The sequence below is a fragment of the Gracilinanus agilis genome, chromosome 1, assembly GCF_016433145.1.
Source record: "Gracilinanus agilis isolate LMUSP501 chromosome 1, AgileGrace, whole genome shotgun sequence".
NCBI classification, from domain to species: Eukaryota; Metazoa; Chordata; class Mammalia; order Didelphimorphia; family Didelphidae; genus Gracilinanus; species Gracilinanus agilis.
In genome coordinates this window covers 666,889,357-666,902,341 of record NC_058130.1, presented here as the reverse complement: position 1 = coordinate 666,902,341, position 12,985 = coordinate 666,889,357, and the positions used below count along the sequence as shown (strand labels likewise).

Below are 12,985 nucleotides of genomic sequence, written 5' to 3'. Positions count from 1 at the left end.
GGGGAAAGAGGTGTCTTTTTTTAGATCATAATTATGTATTAGTTCCAAGGCAGAAGAGTGCTAAGGGCTAGACAATATCGGTTAACTGACTTGCCCAGCCTTCCACAACCAAGATGTGTCTAAGGCTAGATTTGAACCTATAATCTCCCATCTTCTAGCCCTGGCTCTCAATCCATTGAGCCATCTAGCTGCTTCCAAGAGGTGTATTACTAAATTTTTTTTAAGGAATTTGAAATTTGGAGCAAGACAGGTACTGCATAAATGATGAGATTCAAGCATACTATCTGAAATTGTGAGGGTAAAATATTTTCATTTCCCTTTGGCATAGTGCAGTTTTCTTTGGGACTGTAATTGTTCTTTGCCAGGAAGAATAAAGAAGATTCCCCACTTTGCCTCTTGATGTTATATTTTTTAGTAAAGGATCAGGTGAAACATGTTAAGTAGGTATCTACTAGGCATCCCCAGCCATCACCAGTCATCCTGATTTTTTGTCTTGCCATTGGATTTCAATGACTGGAAGAAAGAGTGAGACTGACCGTTTTGTGCAACTCTGCCTCACTGACTCATTTGTCAGTCAAAACATCATCCCATGATATCATTATAGCTCTTTGAAAATGAAAACTATGCCAGCAACTAAGTAGAAATATGGAGTAATTCAAAGTCCATGCAGGGAACGGCACACAAAGAAGTACCTGTTAAGGTGTTTCCTCCCTTGTATGGTAGATTCCGGACAGCATCAATCACTGCATCCTTGGTGCTAAAGGTATTCAGGTGCCATTCTATTCGTGGGTCACCACTGTATTGTGCAAGGCCTAGAAAAGAAACAGAAAGATGTCTTTAGTAACAGGTGAACTTGTTTCACTGAGCTAGAGTTACTAAATTCCTATAAGTAAATGTTGTTTGAAATTTACTTCTTTGAAGACCTAATTGGATGTTTTTTTCATAGGAAATAATCCCATCAAACAACATAACTAGTCCATTTCCATCTGCTAAGTAAATTCCTACTTTCTGGCCAAAGTGGGAAGCTAATTCATAACTGACAATATGATTTATTTAATTTGTGTGTGGATAAAATGACTAAAATTTGCCTTTTTTACTTCCCAGAGGAATGATTTTATTCAATGACTCTTTCAAAAAATTAAATCATGAGTATTTACAAGATAAAATTAATACATTCTTCAAAGGTTTCCGGTGATTTTGTTGGCCAACTTTAATTTGGCAGAGCTTCTCTTGGACAGTGAAACTGTGTCCAATTTTCTTAAATCTACATCTGAGAGGATTTGATTTCTCATAGGTCCTCCCTCTTTAACCCTGAACAATGAAGAATTGATTATTCAACCAACTATAATTTTATAATTTTAAAAGAATGTCTATTGAATTTTATTGCACAGAATAATTTCAAGCTTTTGAAGGACTACTTTTTGAATGCTTGACACATAATTCAAAAGAAAAAAAACAAGTTGGCAATATTGTTATTTATACTAAAAATGTCTTTTTTGTGTGGGGAAAGAAAAGTCTAGACCTGTGATTTCATTGGTGTAGAAGAAACGATCTCACTCAAAGTAGATCTGCAATTGTTCAATTTACAATCTTAAAAGCTGCATTAAGTGCCTTGCCCAAGGTCCCAGAGCTAGTATGAGTCACAGATGGTAATTGAATCCTGCTCTTTCTAATTCCTAGGCTAGTGGTCTGGGACATACAGCCTATGGATGCAGAATATTTTAGTTCCATCATTATCCTTGAGGTTTAGAATTCACCCTAAATTCCTCAAAGGCCCTTCCAAGCCCAGAAAATTGAAAAACTTTGCTTTTACAAGGACTAGTCTAGCTGAATCTGGAGATGCTCATCACTAGGCTGATCTTGTAGTGATGAACTTTTCTGTCATAGGAACTTTGAAGGACCTCTTTGCAATCTCAATGGAGAGAGCATACATGCCAGTGAATTCAAAGAGCCCTGAAGTATTGACACAAGCAAGGCTAAGTAAGATTCCATGTTTCTCCCTTTTACTCTTTCATCTTATAAATGCTCATGATTTAACTTCTTTAAATAGAGATTGAGTAACAGAGAAAAGGAAATTCATATCATCAGTTGTACTAAAGTAAAAATACCCTGTTGGGCAACTAGACAACCACACACTCAAAAGTGGCAGTGTGTATTGCAATCCACTGTAGAAAAGAGTCTTACTGCATTTGTAATGCCTAAACATTGAAGAATTTTACTAAGTTTTATTTATTTATATTATTTATTTTTATTTATTTATATTATGTATTTAAGTTACATGTATATATGTTTATTTATATTATTTATTTATACACAAATTTTATTAAATTTTTTGTCATCGATACTGGTAAAACCATAAACATTACCTATTCGAGTTTTATTTGCTCCCACATTGAATGCAGTCACCAAATTTTCCAAGAAAAGGCGAACCAGTCTGAAGTTGAATCTCCCAATGCTCCATGAACCATCTACCAGAATCACAATATCAGCAATGGCCGGTGTCTTGCAAACAAATTTGTTTTCTGTAAAAACAAATAAGGGGAATAAATTATGATCTATTGATTGAGGGGAAAAAACCATCAATGACTATGTTTAAATTTCACCTTCAAAAGCTTAGAACTAAGAGCTCAGACTATCTCTTATTAGAGAGATGTTGCCAGATTGATCCTTCTCTTAAATTCATTTTATGAAAAGAAAATCACAGGAACAATTAGAGATTATAGCCAATAGTCTGGAAATACTTTAGGAAAATGCTGGCAACTTTATACCACCCTGGCGGCTTACACCTCATTTTTCAGCTATTCTAGAATATGGTGTCTGTGTTTTGTGATACAATTTTGGGCTTGGTCCTGCAGGCTCTCTCCAGGAAAAGGTCTAGGTAATGTTGAAGGGTGGAGTAAAGCAAATTAAAATGGGAAGATTTCCAGGAAGCAGTCTGAACTCTTGAATTCATAGTTTGTGTTGGAAGTAAGAAATACCAGGCGAAAAATGTGGATTTCATTAATTCAAGGAAAGAACAGATCCAAGTGCTTGGTTTTGTAGATACTAAAACAAAAATAGTAAAGGGAGCTAAGGGTAGAATTTAGACTATACCTAAAATGAATGGAGTTTATAGCAGGATCAGGAGGCAAATAATTATTTACAAACTCAAATCTCCTTTATTAGTGTGACTATATAATAATAAAATTCTGATGCTAGGGTGATTTAAATACTCAAATAGATAAGCAGTCAAACAGATTTATTTCTATATCAAATGGGCAGTATTTTGACAAAGGAATTTTGACATTTTTCACATCAGCTCTATATATTTGGGACACCAGGACTTTTCTTCCTGGTCAAAAATTCCTCTTTACAAATTGGGTATCCAGATTCATAGGCATAACTCAAAGCCCAAATCTTATGAAAAATTGTTTTTATCAAATCCTGTCTGATGTGTCATAAGAGATAAGGGAGGGTTAGGGAACCTGTGACTGAATAGGTGAGAGAGAAATTAGAAATAGAATAGAAATCATGAGTAGGGAATAAGGAGAGAGACAGATGCATACCAACCTCAGTCAGGCACAGTGAAGACAAGTTTTTGGGTGTCAAGAAGCCTCTAGCTCAGTGATGATAAACTTGTTAGAGGGGTGGATGATGTGAAAAATGGCCTCAGGCACGTGTGGAGATGGGGAGGGGAACAGTTCCACCCCATGTCTCTCTGGCTTTCTAGTAATGAACTCTGGAGAACTTTGTGCTGTGGCAAAGTCGCACGTGCACACAGAGATAGTTCTGAAGTTCCCCCTTTGGCATGCATGCTCTATCTGATGCTGCCTAAGATGCCCAACTGGAACTAAACACCTATAAATCAAATGTCTGGTATTACTTTTTGTTCACCAAATATATGGCGAGGATCAACACAGACATGATCCCATTTTATTATTCAAAGAACATTTTTTTTTTCCAATGGAGGACTGTAAGAAGTCATAAAATGAAAGTTGGTTTGGTTTTCTGATGTAGCCTACATCAGGCGCTTTGCTGTGACTAATCCAAATGATATCACTCTTCAAAAACCCAAATTCTTTTTGTTTTTCATTTTAAGGATAGAATAGTTTTTAGGTTTTTCATTTTCTACCTTTAACCAGAACTCAAGCACCCAGTCCTATGATCTTGTGACCCTTTGATAGAGTGCTGGTCCTGGAATCATGAAGACCTAAGTTCAAATCTGAACTCAGACATTTACTAGCTGTGTAACCATGGGCAAATTATTTACCCATCTTTGACCTGTTACTCATCTGTAAAATGGGTATAATAATATCTATAATAACTATGCTTCACAGAATTGTCATGAGGTTCAAATGAGATAAAGATGTCAAGTACACTTCAATTTTAAAAGTGCTATATAAAGTCAGTTGTTCTTAGTTGTATTTACTGAAAATTCAGCTGTTTTTCATAGTATTTACATAATTTGCCTTGACAACAACCTCATCTGTCTTATTGGCAGGTAAATTTCCAGATATGGAGAGCATTTATAAATGCTCTGTATACATACACAGCAAGACTTTTCCTGATGACAGATGACTAGATCTAAACATTATTAATTTGAAAACATTAGGCCAGTAATTAGGATTTGGCAGGATAAATCTCAAAAGTATATGTAGGAGGAAAAATATGGGCCAATTTAAGAAAAATAGCCCCATTTGAGGTGGGACCACTATAACAAGAGGCCTTTAGACAAAGCCTAGATGACTATTTAGAGAAGCTAGGTGGTGCAGTGGTAGAGCACTGGGCTTAGAGTCAGGAAGACTCATCTTTCTGAGCTGAAATCTGGCTTTAAACACTTATTAGCTAAGTGATCCTGGGCAAATCACCTCTTTGCCTCAGTTCCTCATCTACAAAATGGAGAAAGAAATGGCAAACCATTATAGTATCTTTGCCAAGAAGACCCCAAATGGGATCACAAAGAGTTGGACATGACTGAAAAACAACAATGTAATAATGATAATAATAATAATAATAATAATAATAGCTAGCATTTATATAGTACTTTAAGTTTTGCAAAGTGCTTTACAAATATCTAACTTGATACAGCAATCTTAGGAGGTAGGTGGATCATTATCCCCATTTTATAGATGAGGAAATTGAGTCACTGAGTGATTAAAAGACTGACTTGGGTCACAGCTAACAAGTATCTTGTTCTGAATAAAATTCTCTGGAGATCATATGTTACTTTATAATTATTTACTAAATAATAAAAATTGGGCAAGAACCTCCTCATACCCCAAGCACAAAGCAGCCCTGAATCCAACAGCAGCCCCCATTAGTCTAGGATTCCACAGGGGAAAAAAGGCCTACTTCCTCCCTGGACTCCAATTTAATTCTCTTTGTGATAATCCTTTCCCAAGTCTTTTTGATTGGAAGACTCTGACTTCATTCTGGACAAGGGGTTGGTCTTCTGCATGCCTAGAATCATTACAACATTTAGAGTGGCTGCACAGCCTGCATGCCTCCTTTTCTCTGTCTTTCTTTGCCTACCTAATTTAGTTGCTTCACTGTCTTAAGGGACTAATTTACAAATAAACAAAGAAATTGTCTCCACCCTCATTCAACAAAGGGGGAAGAAGCATGTTGTAGCTTCATCCTTAAGATTAAACTTTTTCCCCTTTAAAATCCAAAGATTGTCTTGGGGTACCAAGGTTAGTATTTAATTTCCATCATCTGAAGTTGGATTTGAACTGAGGTCTTTGTGACTCCAAGTCCAACATTATCCACTGTATTACCTGGTGTCTTTAAGCAAAAAAGCAAAAATAAAATCTCCCCTATGGAATTGCTTTGACCATAGCTTTCAGGGCATCTGGGTAGCACAATGGATAGCGTGCCAGGCCTGAAGTCATCTCTCTGAGTTCAAATCTGACCTCAGACACTTACTGGCTGTTTGACCTAGGGCACATCAAAACCCTATTTGCCTCAGCTCCTCATCTATAAAACGAGCTAGAGAAGGAAATGGCAAACCACTCTAGTATCTTTGCCAAGAAAACCCCAAATAGGGTCACAGAGAATCAGACCCAACTGCAAAAATGACTGAACAACAACAAACAGCTTTAACATTTTCAAATGGAAAAACAAAGACTGACAAGGGAAACAATAGCTGCTATTTTCCAAGAAAGGCTTTTTGAAGTATCAAACAAGTTAAAGTCCTACTTTGATACATAAAACAAATAAATCATACTGTGTCCATTAAAAGTAATCTTTCTTATTACCCAGGCACCCAATGAGCTTAAGGTGTCTGATGGTATCTCGTGATCAGGCTTGGCTATACTAGTCTTGCCTGTGTTCATTGATATTTCCCATGTCTCAAAATTGGAACTGAATGAAAAGCAATCACTGACTGGCTACACTCAAACTCTGCTTAACCAAAAAACCCCATAATGACATCGACACGAAGGTTGCTAAGCTTTCTTTATCAGTCCGATCTTTTCTTTTTCCCCCCATCAAACCAGGAAAATGGCCAAATAGGCAGAGATTGAATTCAATAACTCAGACATTAGAAGAAATATTCACAGAATATTGTTTTACTTAAATTGCCTCTGGTGAATTAAATTCAATTTTCCATATGTTATTTTTTTTAAACATGTGGCTAACATGTCTGAAATCTGACCTTATAGAGCATTTCAATAGAATGGTCACAGTGCTACTACTCAGAAGACCTTAGGCAATCCCATAAAAAAGATACAGATGAAAAGACAAAGAATAAAGATTTTAAAGAGGAAAAAAAAAGACTGTTAAATAGCCTATGGAATATTGACAACTTTGATGGAGCTATTTATTCTACTCATCCAGCAGTTGAGTTTATCTCAGTTCCTGCAGGGTTTTGCAAAATTAAAGAACTTTAGGCTGGAATGGTCCTTAGGGACCCTCTAGTCCAATTTCCTACCCAGTACAAGAGATCTTCTAAGAGATCCTTGACAGATGGCCACCCAATTTCTGCATGAGAATTGCTACTCCTAGATGCTAAGTATTATATAACAATGTACATATAAACAGCTGAATATGATCAAAGAGATTCTTGGAGTGCATGACTTCCCAAGGCAGACTATTCAAGTCTTGAACAAGTTTAATTATTAAGAAGTCCTTCCTGATATTAAGCCAAAAGTGACTTTGAAATAACTTCCAACCAAAAAGTTTTAGTTCTGCCTTTTGGAATAGCATTAAAACAAGTCCTTTGTCTCAGCAACATGACAGGCTTCCATGTATTTGAAGATAGCTGTCATATCTCTCCTTAATTTTGAAGCTAAAATGTCCCCAGTTGCTTCAGTTCTTCCTTATATAACATTGTTTGCAGATTCCTCACCAGCTTGTTGGTCCTCTCCCCCGACCCCTGGAAGCATTCTAATGTCTTAGTATTGCTCTTAAAATGTGCCACTCTAATGAAACAGCAAAGTAGAGCCAACAGACCAAATGTCTGTTTTTGAGCAGCTCATGAGCTTATATCCTTAACTCACAGGGTATACAGAAACAAGTGGCAAGTCAGATTTGGCCCACAGGCCATGGTTGACCAAACCCTCCAATAGTACAAGGTATAGCAGAATCCACAAAAAATACACAACTTAAATAGCAATTTTTTTTGTTGTTTTTAAATAAATATAAATTATATCTTTATCTTTAGTTGCATGAAAAGCTAAATATGCTGGGAACCATAAAGACCTGGGTTCCAATCTTGGTTCTTCCATATGTTGTCCATGTTGTAGTGACTCCAGATGTTTGAGCCTGAATTTCCTCAGCTGTAAAAAACATATAATAGACCTTCCTACCTCTATTGTCCTAGGTAGCATACAAGATAATATAATGACGCTGTAAATTCTCATACAAATTGTGGTTACCAGATTACATTTGACCTATAAGACATCTAGTAGATTGTAGCCTCAGCTGAAAATTTTCAGAGGGGAAGAAAGACTAGAAATGATTCCAATTTTGTGGCCTGGCATCAACTAGCCTGATTTGTGCCCATAATCCAACCCTATACAGGAAGCTATTCCCTCATTAGATGATGATTTTTTTTAAATGTCTTGCTATGCAGCCAAACTCCCAAAGAGGATGTCTCAGAGACGGCACAGAATTAGTCTCCACTGGCCAGTTTCTAGGAATCAAACTTAGTCCCTCTACCTTAATCCTTTAGAAGCTGGCAGTAAATTATCTTGCTTCCATTCTGGCCTCAAGAATATTCCAGAGCCTCCAGATAGCAGAGTCCAAGCTTGGCAATAGCTGTGGAGAGGGCCCAAAGCCTAGGAAGCCAATGGAAGACTTAAAAGCTGAGGGTGGATCCATGGACAAGCAGTTACTAGACATTGACTACTGTGCTAAATTCTAGCGATATGAAGAAAAGGCAAAACATCTCGTGCCTTCGAGGAATGCACGTTCTAATGAGGGAGACATCATACAAATAACTGGGAATATACAAGATATACATAAATAGGAATTAATCTCAGAGGGAAGGCACCGAGAACAGGGGCAGCCAAGAAAGGCCTCCTGCAGAAGGTGGGAAGGAAGGAAGGAAGAGATAGAGACAAGAGGGCAGAAATTTCCAAAGATATGGGACAACCTTTCCAAGGATGCCTGTAACAAAGGCATGGAATCAGGATATGGAGGGTTGAGTGGGAGGAATAGCTGGATTCTAAACTATGAGAGGGGAGTACGTTGTAAAAAGACTGAAAAGGTGATTATATTTCAGTCATTTCAGTCATTCACATCTGACTCTTCATGACTATGTTTTGGGTTTTCTTGGCAGAGATATTGCCATTTAAGCTATAAATATCAAACAGAAGGTGGGTGATCCACCCTTAATACATCTTCAGTGATCAAGGGTACCCTCATAACTATGGACAGTTCTTCTGAACATGTAAGCATTTTAGAAATATATTCTCCTGAGGCAGCTAGGTGGTTCAGTAGATAGAGAGCCAGACCTGGAGACAGGAGGTCCTGGGTTCAAGTCTGGCCTCAGACACTCTTAGCTATGTGACCCTGGGCAAGCCGCTTAATCCCAATTTCCTTGCCCTTTTGGCTTTTCTTCCTTAAAATTGATACTTAGTATTGATTCTAAGATAGAAGGTAAGGTTTAAAAAAAGAAATACATCATCCTCACCACAGCAAACAAACAAACAAAAGATAACCCCTACACTTCAATAACCTCTTGTCCATAATCTCTAGTTTACTGTAGAAAATCAATAAATATGAAGCCAGGAGGGGGTTCTTAGCTTTTTTACATCATAGACCGCTTTAACAGTCTGTCAAAGCCAATGTATAGATCCTTCCTCAAAATCATACTTTTAAATATTTTAAAAATGTAAGAGTTAAAAAGTAAAAAAAAAATATTTAAATAAAGTCATCAAAATATTTATCAAAAGCTTTTTCATGGATCCCAAGTTTAGAGCCCCTTAACCAATGAGAATGTGACTTCCAAAGAAAACCCACTCTTCCATTACTTCCTTTTGGTACTAATGGACAAGTTAGAATGATGATAGATAGTTGAATTTTACAACAGTCCAGAACAGTCCAGGGTTGTAATGGAGATACCACTAAAATGAGTGCTGTGGGAATAGCAAAGGGGAAAGCTGGGAAATATTACCAAGGTGAAACTGTCAGGGTCTGATAAGTGACTATATATGAGAGGCAGGGAGAAGAGTCAAAGAAAACACCAAGGTCAAGAACCCAAAAGAATAACTGAATGGTAGAAGCTCAAGCAGGAACAGTGAAATCAAAAGAAGGTTTAGGAGAAAAGATAATGGATTTCAGTTTTAGACATGTCAGGTTTAAGGTACTGCTTAGAAATCTAGCTAAGATGTCCAGAAAGCAGTTGGGAATGTAGGTCTGGAGTTGAGAAAATCAAAGTCTAGGAGTCATGTGTGTAGGAATGGGTAGTTGACACTGTGGAATGGATGAGGTTGGCAAGAGAAAGAATATAGAAAGAGAAAAGAGCCAGGGACAAACTTTGGAGAGAATACTCACAGTAAGCAGTCAAGGAAAGGATGTAGAGTCAGGTTTTCATAAGCTAAGTAACCTTCCCCAAGCTAATGTATTCTTTTTCATGGGGCTCTAAGAATCCATTAGCAAATAAGCATCAAGTTCCTATTATTTGCCAGGCTGATGGGAGACTCACTGGATACAGCTGGGGGCCTGGAATTAGCAAGATATGAGTTCAAATCTGTCCTTAGACACTACTCGCTGTGTGACTCTGGGCAACTCACTTAACCCTGTTTGCCTCAGTTTCCTTATCTGTAAAATGAACTGGAAAAGGAAGTGACAAACTATCCTAATATCCTTGCCAAGAAAATCTCAAATCGGGTCCCAAAGAGTTGGTCACACCTGAAATGAATGAACAATGACAAATGTGCTAGGCACCATGCTATCTGCTGGGGATACGAACACAAAAATAAGCCATTTTCTGCTCTCAAAAAGCTGACATGCTACTAGAGGGATACATCACATCTTGGGCAGTAATGACCAAGGGGTATGAACTTTGGTCTTGGCCATCATAAAGACTTTGCATGGAACCACAATCCTCTAGTTTGTCACACCTTTTCTAGATAATGATTCTCATAGCAAGAGATGGCAGAAAATAGGGGTGGAGGGAATATACCCTACATTTAAAGACTGATGGCAATCTGCTATTGTTGGCTAGGTCCTGTCTTTATGAAAATGAATGAAGTTGAATGAAGCACAGGAATGCAATTATATTCTCATATAGGCAGATAACAGACCACAACTCAAGTGGATTTTCATAACAACATTCCCAGAGGCCCAATGTTTATAATGAATTAACCCCTGAAAAAGTCCCACAGAGCCAAATCATTGATAATGGGAAGCAATCATCTGAGGAAACAAAAGCCACCTGCCTAGCACACAATGAAACCACACAATTAATTATATGTGGCTTGGCTCTCCATCCATGTCTCATGTTCCCATATGTGGCTGCCTTTGCTTTCTTTGCCATGCTGCTGGGTTTTTTTATGCCAACACCCCAGGATAAGCAGCTGCCACTGGCAGAGTAAGGGTAAGGGGGCTTTGTAGTTACAGTCCACAGGGTAGATCAGTCAGTCCCACAATCTGGCAGATCAGGGTTGGGTAGCTGGATTTGTATGCATTTCTGTCCTTGGAGGTGAGTATGAAAAGAAACCTACTACATGTGGATTATCTGCTAGGATCCCAGTCAACATTCATCTGCATCTGCACAAATAAACCATAGTATGCTGGATACTTTTGTAAACTTTATATCACATAAGGGCAGTCAATCAACTTTTGGGCTAATTGACTCATTCATGGTTGGGGAAAAAGGAAGAGATGAAAAATGAAAAAGATGGAAATCACCAGCAGGAGTATAAAATTAACAAGAATACATACATGTCGATACATTTCCTCAACCTCTACAAATATTTGTTGAATCTGGCCTGGCAGTATTTGGATTGTCAATCACTCTCCCTATATAGCTATATTCACAAAACAAACTATATTACCACCCACCAATCCATGTTTCCAAAGGTCTGATAAAGAATGTAGCCTGTTTAGAAAAACCACTTAACTCTATTTGTTCAAGTGGAAATGATAGGGGATTTTTCTCCTAGCCTGGGTCTAAAGAAAAGTCTTGGTCCAATATCCAGTATCTTGGGTATATACTGAGTGGGGGAAAGAATGCTGGATTTAGAGGCAGCAGATGTGGCTGAAAGCTCCAGCTGTGCCACCCTGGATATGTGACCTTCAGTGAATCATTTGAAATCTTTGAGCTTCCAAGGGAAAAGGTCCTGTTTGTCCAAAAGCTCTTTTTGTGGTATTAAAGAATTGGAAATTGAGGTGATGTCTTGCAATTGGGAAATGGCTAAAAATGTTGTGGTATATAATAGTGACGGAATACTATTGTGTTATAAGAAATGACAAGGTTTCAGAAAAACCTGCGAAGACTTACATGAATTAATGCAGAATGAAGTGAGAAGAACCAGAAGAACATTGTACACAATAACAGCAATATTATTTGATGAACAAATGTGGATGATCTAGCTATTCTCAGCAATGTGGTGATCCAAGACAACCCCAAAGACTCATCATGAACAATGCTATCTACCTCCAGTGAAAGAACTGGTGCAGTCTGAATACAGACAAACACATACTATACATCACTTTCTTTCCTCTTTTTAAAAATTTGTTTGAGATCTCTTCCACAAAATGACTAAGATGGAAAACTGTTTTACTTGATTGTACATGTAATGTCTATACCAGATTGCTTACTCTCTCAGGGAGGAAAGGTTGCAGGGAGAGAAAGAATTTGGAGCTCAAAAAATTTTAAATGAATTTTAAAATTTGTTTTTAACATTTAATTGGGAGGAAATTGTATTACTAAAAATCTTTGAGCCTCAGTTTCCTCATCTGTGAAATGAAGAGAATAATATGTATACCTCCTGCTTCACGGGATCTTAGAGAGAAAAGTGCTATGTAAACTATAATGCCCTATTCAGATGCAATAGGACTTAGACTGAGAGCTGGAAGAAACTTTATAGATCATTGGATACAACTCTCCCCTCTTATTTTACAGATAAAGAAACTGAGGCCTAGAGTCACACAGGCATTAAGGGTCTGAGAAGGGATTTTGAACCAGATCTTTCCAATTCCAAGTCCAGTTCTGTATCCACTACATCACACTGCTTCTTATTAATCTAGAAGCTTCATTTCTCGCTTATTCTGCCCACTGCATAGAGCTGTTTATTGGTGGTGATGATAGTTATAATAGCTTCTGTTTGTTAGAGTGCTTTGATGTTTATAAAGGATTTTATTTATATAATCTGACTTCATTTGCCCTTTATTACAACACTTGAGTTAGATGGTATACAAATTATTATCACCATTTTGCTAATGAGAAATTTTAAGCTTGGAGAAATTGTCAAACTAATTTTCCTAAAGCACAAATTTAACCATGTTCCTCACCTACTCAGATAAACTCCCATGGTTCCCTTTACTCCTCTGCTTG

The 12,985-nt window shown here is 37.5% G+C and overlaps 1 protein-coding gene across 1 annotated transcript in view; it reads right to left on the bottom strand.

Annotated features, from left to right (window-relative positions):
* The window catches only part of COL14A1 (collagen type XIV alpha 1 chain), a 274,304-nt gene that overhangs the window by 196,278 nt on the left and 65,041 nt on the right, over window positions 1-12,985 (bottom strand). Inside the window, exons 7-8 of the mRNA XM_044684203.1 lie at window positions 2,367-2,522; window positions 693-812 (exon numbers count right to left, since the gene is read on the bottom strand). Coding sequence (XP_044540138.1) covers window positions 693-812; window positions 2,367-2,522 — 276 coding nt within the window. The remainder of the gene's footprint in view (window positions 1-692; window positions 813-2,366; window positions 2,523-12,985) is intronic.